Below are 10,562 nucleotides of genomic sequence, written 5' to 3' on the forward strand. Positions count from 1 at the left end.
TAACCATTCAGATGTTTGCTAAAACTCTAAAGGAATTACTACGTTTTATATAAAAATCTACAAGCTTCTCAGTATAAAGCAACTGCTGAAACCATGATTTGGTTTTTATTGGCCGTGTTCATCTTTTTCTAGGTTGCATCTACCGATAATTTTAACGTGGTCTAAAGTTCGTTCTTTAGCATATGTAATCAAGCAATCAAGTAGCTATCTAAGTTTAGTGTATGCAGTGGTATGTTATTCCAATGATCGTCTTTTAATGTAACTTTTTATTTGCAATTCAGCTATCAATAACACCATATCATTACTATATCATTAACTGTAATTAAGTTGAGTATGCAATTTAGTATAGGAAAGAGTTCGTTCTTTATTATAACTTTCCATGACACTGATGCCTATTTGATCAGGATCAACAATCCCAAGTTTTATTCCGTCAAAATTTTTATTGTTCCATGAAAAATTTTTGATCCATTTGGCTTTTCGATCCCGTGAATTAGAATGTTCTTTTTCCGTGTATATAACCCTACTTGAAGTGCAGAAGATTTCACCTTAACCACTTCCAATTTTAACAGCTTATTTTCTGCCTTCAATCCCTTATTTCTTGTTGTAGCATCGAAATCGTAGCCGTAAATTCCTCCATTCACCAGTCAAAATGCTCTTTTGCTAGTGATACAGCCCCCTCTAATTTTTTTCAACAATAATGCCACACAATTCCAAAAACAATTAAAACGTTATGAAAGGAGACTATAATCATGAAAGGAGACCGTAATTTATAATATCCAGATATTACTTATTATACGGTTTTAACCTACGATTATGTCATTCCTCAAGCTTGTACATGAAAATACAGTTTTTTTTAATTGATTCCATTTTAAAAACTATTTTCTGTTTAATTACAAAATGCACTAGATACAGCAATTTACTTTAAAATGAACCATCAAACAGTTCTCTCTGATTTTCCTGTGTTGAACTAGCCGAGGAGAAAAAAAGGAAAAATGATGATGTCAATAAAGAACAGTGTAGTTCAAGCCATTTTTCTTGTTTTTCAAGCAAACATGTTTTCTTTGTTGTTCAAGCCAAAAGAGTGTAAGTTTCCTATATAGGAGTTTCGGACAAGGTGGTCCTAATAGCGCGCTTTGTGTTTCGATCCGAAATCATTTCTAGGAGTTTTGGGTCATTTTATTTCTTAGTATTGGACGTGATCGTCGCTTACTAGGTTGCTAGCTACCGTTCAAACCCGGAATCAATCCTTATTATAATTACTATGGAAGACAGTTCGTTCGTAAATGTAATTTAAGTCACGTCACTCATCACATATATTGTTATTAGTACACAATCGGTGTTAGCTATTACGTTATGTCACTTAATACGTCATATACGGTTATTAGTAGACAATCGGTAGAATATTCGTTCTTTATTATAAAATTAATTCCATTCCCGGTATGGGAAACTTTTACCTATGATGACTAATTAAGGAAACTAATCAAAATTAATTTATGCTATATTACCTTATCTAAAGATTAGTATGTGTTGCGTCATCCTCTACATAATGATTCCTTTTAATACTTCAGTTACCATGGGCTACAGTACATTCTATTAATGTAATTATAATGAACTAAATCAAGCTTTTATGTAATTATTAATTTTAATATTTTGGTAACTATACGCAAGAGTTTGCTCTTTATTATAATTCCTATGACATGGTTTTTTATTTACTAGGTTTCATCTATATCTACAACCATGATATCAATAAAACTTATATAATCCCCAGTTTTAATAAACTAGATCGAGCTTTTATGTGATTGCTTATTTTAATATTTTAGTTACTACAGGCTAGAGTTCATTCCTTATTATAATTAATATAATGACGTTAAATATAACTTTACAAGCCTGTACTATAGTTAAATGGCCTATAAATTTATAGAGGAAAGAGTTCGTTCTTTATAATAAAATATCTTTTGAAAAGACTGCAGTATGAAGACATAAAAAATGCAGTTTTTAGTTTTAAAATTTGTTCTCTTTTAGAAATAATTTATTTTAGTTACAAAAGATTTTTAACCCAATTAATTTCCCTTAAAATGAGCCATTGAACAACTCTCTACGATGTTCCAGTGCCAAGCTATCTGTGGAAAAGAAAAAAAGAAGAGAAAGAAAAAAATATGCCGTTTAGGCAGAATGCTGTAGTAACCGCCACTTTTCTTGATTTTCAAGCCAATATACTTCCCTTGCTGTACAAGCCAAATAACAGAAAGTTTACTATGAAGTTTACAGTTTACTCTAAAGTTTACTGACTCCTTTTTTAGAAACTATGGGTTTTATATTTCTTAACATGGGGCGTGATCGTCTCTTACTAGGTTGCTAGCTACCGCTGCAACCCGGATTTTAGGAGTCATGAGTTTTTATATTTCTTAACATTGGACGTGATCGTCTCTTACTAGGTTGCTAGCTACCACTGCAACCCAGATGCGGCGGTTCCAGGATACAAATTTCAATAATTGTCTTTTAATATAATTTTTCTAAAATCATTCCTTCCTTCTTCTACATTATCACATTCTTTACTTTTTTATTTCATATCGAATTATTCATAGTACGTTACTCATAAATTCTCATCCTGAAATCTATCATTGCCATAACTACCAGGTATGCAGTTACCTTTCCTAAGTTTTGCTGTTAAGCCAACTTTTAAACAAAATATGCATCTAGAGCTCACAATAAGCCATTTTCTAGACTCAGACAAAACAGACAGAAAGGCAAAAAATATGTTAAACTTAAGCTGGCTATTCTCTAATCTAAATGCTCTTTGTTTAATGTGCAATCACAAACAGGAAAAGCCTTTGGCTTTTTTTTTAATTGGAATAGTAAGAGACGACCTGGCTACGACCTACGATTATGACGTCATTGATCCAATCTTTAAAATAAAATATGCAGTTTTCTGTAAAAAAAAATTGATTTTATTTTAAAAGAAATTTGTTTTAATTACAAAAAGTTTTTAACCCCATTAATTTCCTTCAGAATGAGCCATTGAACAACTCTCTACGGTTTTCTAGAGCCAAGCTATCTGTGGAAAAAAGGAAATAAAAAAAAGATGCCGCTTAGACAGAATACAGTAGTAGCTGCCACTTTTCCTGGTTTTCATGCCAATATATTGCCCTTGCTGTTCAAGACAAGGTACAGAAAGTATCCTAAATAGGGGTTTCGGACAAGGCGGTTCTAATGGTGTGCTTTTTGTTTTGATCTTACTCTATTTTTAGGAGTTATGGGTTATTATATTTCTTAACATTGGACTTTATCGTCTCTTACTAGGTCGCTAGCTACCGCTGCAACCCGGATACCGGTTGTAAACTTTGTAACTTATCACTTCTTCTGGAATCTTCATACTTCCGACGCATAATGCATTCCGATACCACGTTATTCTTAAAAATCTTTTTCTGTATCCTAATATCTCCTATATCCCTTATCTGGCTCTTTAAAATCAAGTTCGAACACATCCTACCCGTTTCCTCACTACGTTCTATATGCCTAATAAATAATTTAGCCTTTGCATTAAACACCACCCCTAAATATTTCCATTCTTGCTTAACTTGGAAATCCACCTAAAAAATAAATCTATTTATCTCACTTAATTGGCGATCATTCCTAAACACTAAAACTACTGTTTTACCAACATTCTACACAAGTTTCTTATTTAACAAAAATTCCTGTAATAAATTCAATAGCTTCTGACCTAAATCAAACAGTGTGGAAACAAACTGTAAGTAAGGAGCGATGCGGCTCAATATCAACCGAAAAGTCTTGAACAACAGATACATCAAAAGAATCAAATTTTGATGCTTATTCAAAATATTCAAAATTCATCAAGTTTAATGTCACCCATCCAAAGTTACGAGCCTGAGAAAATTTGTCTAATTTTTGAAAAGGGGGGAAACATCCCCAAAACATCAAGCGATCTCGATGAAAATGACGCTATCAGATTCCGCACATGAGAGAACCTTACTGTGGAGGTTTCAAGGTCCTATACACAAAAATATGGAATTTTGCATTTTCTGCTAGAAGAATTATCACGGATTTTGTTTATTTGTTTTCCAGGGGTGGTCGTATAGAACCAATGATCCTAGAGGGTCGGGAGAGGACTCATTTGATCGGAAATTGAAATTTCTATTGTCTTTTTAAGTGACTAAAAATATTAGAGGGCACCTAGCCCCCCTTCCACGCCCCTTTTTCTCTCAAAGTCACCTGATCAAAATTTTGAGACAGCCATTTCTTTCAGAATAGTCGAAAGATCTACCAACTATGTGTTTGAGGATGACTTGATTCCCCACTGTCCCCAGTAAAGGGCTGCAAGCTATGAACTTTTCCCAATGTTTACATATTGTATTGGTTATCGGGGAATATACTCATATTTTCCGGAGGGGGTATTTTTCTGGTGGGGGATTACGCAGGAGGATCTTTCCATAAATGAATTTTCGTGGGGGAAAAATTTTCATGGAGGGAAAGTCGGATTTTCTTATATCAGAGGCAACGCTGTAGCGTTGCCTATAGTAAAGGCCATACGGCCTCAATTTTGTATTATTTTGTTTATTCCCCAGAGGTAATACATATGGCAAGAGTCGTCGCAAAAACTTCAAAGGGGGCTCATTCGATCTGACGTCGAGAGTTCTAGTTCCCTTTCAGAGAGTAAAAAGGGATTGGGATGACCATAGCCCCCCCCCCCACGCCCAGCATGCCCCCCCACACCACCAATCAAAATTTTGAGATAGCCATTTTGTTCAGCGTAGTTGATTTCCAGATAGAAAAAATATTTTTGAGTAGGATACTCCCCCACAACCCTCAGTGCAAGGGTTTCAAGTTATGCCCGGGGGGCATATAAGGTTTTTATAGAAGGCGTTGTCGTAGAAACTTCAAAACATGCTCATTCGATTGAAAATTAAAGGGCTAGTGCCCTTTTTAGTAGTCAAAAGTTATTGGAGTGTAACTAGCCCTCTCCCCCCCCCCCACGCCCATCATTTCCCCAAACACATCCAATCAAAATTTTCATATAGCCATTTTGTTCAGCGTAGTTGATTTCCAGCTAGAAAATATATTTTTGAGGAGGATACTCCCCCACAACACTCAGGGCAAGGGTTTTAAATTGAGCCCTGGGGGTATATAAGGTTTTTATAGAAGGCGTTGTCGTAGAAACTTCAAAACAGGCTCATTCGATTTGAAATTAAAGGGATAGAGCTCTTTTTAATATGCGAAAGTGATTGGAGTGCAACTAGCCCTCCCCCCCCACGCCCATTATTTCCCCAAACACATCCAATCAAAATTTTGAGATGGCCATTTTGTTCAGCGTAGTTGATTTTCAGATAGAAAAAATTTTTTAGATGAGGAAAATCCTCCACAATCCTCAGGGCCTGCGTTTTAAGTTATGGCCTCGGGGCATATAAGGTTTTATAGATGGAGTTGTCATAGAAACTTCAAAAAAGGCTCATTAGATTGAAAATTCAAAGGTCTAGTGCCCGTTTTAATAGTCAAACGTGATTAGAGGGCAACTAGCCCCCCCCCCCCTCCCCTACGCCCATCATTCCCCCAAACACATCCAATCAACATTTTGAGATAACCCTTTTTGTTCAGCGTAGTTGATTTCCAGATTGAAAATATGTTTTTGAGGAGGACACTCCCCCACAACCCTCAGGGCAAGGGTTTTAAGTTATGCCCTGGGGGCATATAAGGTTTTTATAGAAATCATTGTCGTAGAAACTTCAAAACAGGCTCATTCGTTTGGAAATTAAAAGGCTAGTGCTCTTTTTAATAGTCGAAAGTGATTAGAGGGCAACTAGCCCCCCCCCCACGCCAATCATTTCCCCAAACACATCCAATCAAACTTTTGAGATAGCCATTTTGTTCAGTATAGTTGATTTCCAAATAGAAAATATGTTTTTGAGGAGGACACTCCCCCACAACCCTCAGGGCAAGAGTTTTAAGTTATGCCCTGGGGGCATATAAGGTTTTTATAGAAGGCGTTGTCGTAGAAACTTCAAAACAGGCACATTCAATTGGAAATTCAAAGGGCTGGTGCCCTTTTTAATAGTCGAAAGTGATTGGAGGGCACCTAGCCCCCCCCCCCCCGCGCCCATCATTGCCCCAAACACAACCAAACAAAATTTTGAGATAGCCATTTTGTTCAGCGTAGTTGATTTCCAGATAGAAAATATGTTTTTCAGGAGGACAATCCCCCGCAACCCTCAGGGAAAGGGTTTTAAGTTATGCCCTGGGGGCATGTAAGGTTTTTGTAGAAGGCGGTATCGTAGAAACTTCAAAAAAGGCTCATTCAATTGGATATTCTGAGGGCTAGTGCCCTTTGGAATAGTCGAAAGTGATTTGAGGGCGACTAACCCCCCTCTCACACCCTCTTTTTCCCCAAACACATCCAATCAAAATTTTAAGACAGCCCTTTTATTAAACGTAGTTTTAAGTTCTGGAAATTCGGTCTTTTAGGATTACAACTCCCCCAAAGCCCTCAGGGCACGGGTTGTAATTTAAGGATTCTCCGAATTCTTCATATTATTTCTTATGGAAGGGATGCTCTTATAAGCTTTAGAGAGGGCTTATTTGATTGAAAATTGAAAGTTCTTGTTCACTTTTTAAGAGTCAAAAGAGATTTAAGGGCAACTAGCCCCTTTCCCTCCTCCACGCCCTAAATGCATCAGGTAAAATTTTGAGATAGACATTTTGTTAAAATAGCTCAAAGTTCTGATAACAAAAGACTCCGGTGTCGACACAGCCCACCAGGGCCCAGGGGTAGGTGTTGTAAGTTATGCCCTGGGGCATAACTTATTAAGGGGGGTTTAAAAATTATGGGAAGGGTTTTTTATGGGAAGAACACATAGGAAATCTATTATAATTATCCAAGTATAAGGTTAAAATACATACTCTGTGATAGATGCAAAATTTCTTTGGCACACAAATTCCTGTTGAGGTCAATTCCAAACAGCCGTGATCCCTTTGTGTCAGCAAGTGAAATGGTCTAAACCCCCTTACTGAGCTATTTTTTCAATCCATTCATTGTTGCCAATCGCTGTCCACAAGTTATGCAAGCTGTCTATTGTTCATATATAAGGTTTTTATCAAAGAGGTAATCGTATAGACTTTGAAAAAAACCTCATTGGATTAAAATTGTAGGTTCTAGATCCGTTTTTTAAAGTCAAGAATAATCGGACAGTAAGCACCCCCCCCCCCCATGCCATAAAAACTTGAAATTTTTTGCAATCAAAAACGAACAAAAATTAATTAAAAAAAAATTTCTGAAAAATATGTTTTTAAAATAAAAGTAATGGCCATTTTAAACTTAAGCTCAGAAGATAAAAATACGTTTTAAAATTCAAACTCAAAACGACCAGAAATTACTATTAAAGAATAAATGAAACCCAAAACGAACAGATATTAAGTAAACAATCATAGCAAAACACTTACAACAAGTTATGATATAAATGAGTATACAGATCCTAAAGCGAGCAAGGCTTAGATTAAATATGAAAATCAAGCTTAAAACGAAAACAAATATTTGGCTATTAAAGTATAAATGAAACTTACAGGTAAAAGAAATTAAATAAACAATCAATGCGAACAAACATACAATATATATTAATGTAAATGAATAAATAAATCTTAAAACGAGTGAAACTTAAATTCAATATGCAAATCAAGTTTGAATCGAATAAGAATAACTACAAACAAGAGTTTGGGTATCGTCTCACTGCAAAAGCCTAAAACCTACTGCGTCATTGGCGCTTTACTGAAAACGAATTATACTACAAATGTTTTCATTTGTGCTTAATATTGAAAATAAATATTAAAATTACAGTAAAATTTTGAACTGATGACCTTTTAGCAATAAATATCATTATGCATCAAATATTCAGTTTAATTTATTAGTTCTTTTCATGATTGGTAGACAAATATAGTTTCACTACAAGCAAAATTTGGATAATGCCCCCTTCTTTAACTGTAAAAACCTAAAGCCTTCTGCGTCATTGGTGCTTCACTGAAAACTAATTACTCGTATATTACAAATTTATTATTTTCCATTTCTTACAGCATTGAAAATGAAAATAAAAATTACAGTTAAAAAAAATCTTGAACTGATGGATCTTTCAACAATTAATATCATTATATATGTAATATTCAATTTGATTTTGTTTACACTTTCCAAGACTGTTCAAGACTCATAGTTTTGCCATTTTTTTAACTCTGCCTTTTTTTGTAATTAATCGTGTTAGTTTGTTATGAAAACATTCTATGGCTTCTAGACGTTTCTATTTGAGCGGAATAGTGCACCTCAAACTTTGTGGAACATGCATTTTCTTGCATGAAACACCAAAATATAATAAAATGTCAAGTTTCGGAGTGTCCCACCACTCGCAAGCAAGTGCCATTGGTATTTTGGATCCGCGTGGTCAATTTAGATGGTGGAGGGTAGGCTAATTCTCGTAGCAGCCCCATTCCGTCATGGTATGGTTCACATTTTCAACACCTGGCGTCCGGACTTTCATATAATCTACCAAGCATACAACTACCCCAAATCAGTATTAATAAATAAATGAAACCCAAAACGAACATAAATTAAAATAAATCACAGTCAAACTCAAAACGAGCAGAAATTAATATGAGTAGGGTTCAAAACCTCTATGCTTTCTAAAAGCCAGAATATAATTTGTACTTCACTGAAAAAAAATTCAAATGAGTTTGCTGAAAAAAAATGTGCATTGTCAATTTAAAATACATATGCTGATATTTATTCCCTAAAATATTAATTAATTTTTGATTTCTTAAAGTTACAAAAGTGAAAATATTTCAAAGAATTGTTTTCATTAAAGCACCAATGACGCAGTAGGCTTTAGGCTTCTGCAGTGAGACGATACCCAAACTCTTGTTTGTAGTTATTTTTATTCGATTCAAACTCTATTTGCATATTCAATTTAAGTTGCACTCGTTTTAAGATTTATTTATTCATTTACATTAGTATATATTGTATTTTTCTTTATATTTATCACCAACTCTATTTTTAATCGTTTTAAGTTCCATTTATACTCCAATAGGTAAATATTTTTTTTCGTCTTAAGCTTGATTTTCATGTTCAGTCAATGCATTACTCGCTTTCAAATCTATTTCTATATATTTATTTCATTACTTCTTGTATGTTTTGCTATGATTGTTTATTTAATTTCTGTTCGTTTTGGGTTTCATTTATTCTTTAATAGTAATTTCTGGTCGTTTTGAGTTTGAATTTTAACAGGTATTTGTATCTCCTGAGCTTAAGATTAAAATAACCTTTACTTTTCTTAGAAAAACTTATTTTTCGGAAAGTTTTTTTTTAATTAATTCCTAAAAAAGAAGATACGTAAAGAATCAGTTGATGTTCTGCCCAGTGAGAGTGAGTGGGTTAAATATTTTACGCACGAGTTTTCATCGCCTAATGCTAATCTGGAAAATAAATTTTCTATTAAGCTCGATGCGAGTCTTTCGGAATATGAACGGGAAGTTGGTTTTGTTGTGTCTAATTTGTCAGTCGGTGAGGCACTCTCGAAACTGAAGAAAAAGTTGTTGAGGGGGGTGGATAACCTGTGCGGATTGCATCTGCAAGCGGGAAGTCAGAACCTTGTTGAGCACCTTTGTCTCCTGTACCAAATGTTTTTGAAAGCGGGGATTGTTCCAGACCTATTCCGCATGAATGTAATTACTTCTGTAGTAAAAAAGGGAAAAGATGGGGGGCAGTGTTCTTCTTACCGCCCGATAACTGTCACGCCTGTACTGTGCAAGTTATTTGAATTGCTTGTTGTAAATAGGCTTAGTGCTACATGTAACACGTCGGATAACCAATTTGGTTTAAAAAAGAACATGAGTAGAGAACACGCGTTGATTGACACCGATGATTCAAATGAGACACTGCATTTCGCCGGTCACGATATCAACCGCACGTTCGACTCCGGTGTGCACCCTCAGATATTGTTGTCTTCTCAGAAGCTTGGCGTGGATAAGTTTATTCTATGCGCACTCAGGAATATGAACAGTAAATTGAAAGCGCGTGTAAATGTACCGTGTGTTAATACTTTAAGCCATATCTTCTAGTCTTATACCCGTAGAGAAGGGAATACGCCAAGGGGCATTTACTTCACCACCGCTATTCAATAATAGTATTATTTCATCGCAAGAACCGGTTCAGTATACATTTATTTTTAGAGGTCTCAATGTTTCGCTGATCGAATATGCCGACGACATTTTGAACACGAATAGAACACTTGTAGGCATCGAAGAGAATTTCCGTGTTTTGAGTAAGGAGTACGGTAACATAGGTCTTTCTTTCAATCCCCAGAAGAGTGATGTTCTCGTATATAATAGCCCCGTTAAAGATAGTGTACCAGTTGATGTACTATATGACTAAACTATATGAGTAAACTCATAAACTATATGAGTCTTAAACAGTCTTGGAAAGTATAAACAAAATCAAATTGAATATTAGATATATAATGATATTAATTGTTGAAAGATCCATCAGTTCAAGATTTTTTTTCACTGTAATTTTTATT

General features: G+C 35.0%; 1 protein-coding gene across 1 annotated transcript; it reads left to right on the top strand.

The window, feature by feature from the left end:
- The first annotated feature begins 9,663 nt into the window (after positions 1–9,663).
- LOC148956428 (uncharacterized) lies at positions 9,664–10,104 on the top strand. Its single transcript, XM_089090813.1, has one exon. The coding sequence runs from the start codon at positions 9,664–9,666 to the stop codon at positions 10,102–10,104; it is 441 nt and encodes a 146-aa protein (XP_088946939.1).
- Positions 10,105–10,562: the final 458 nt, after the last annotated feature.

The sequence above is a fragment of the Artemia sp. Qi Xiang Cuo genome, chromosome 1 (assembly GCF_049724085.1).
Source record: "Artemia sp. Qi Xiang Cuo chromosome 1, ASM4972408v1, whole genome shotgun sequence".
In the NCBI taxonomy this organism is placed as follows: domain Eukaryota; kingdom Metazoa; phylum Arthropoda; class Branchiopoda; order Anostraca; family Artemiidae; genus Artemia; species Artemia sp. Qi Xiang Cuo.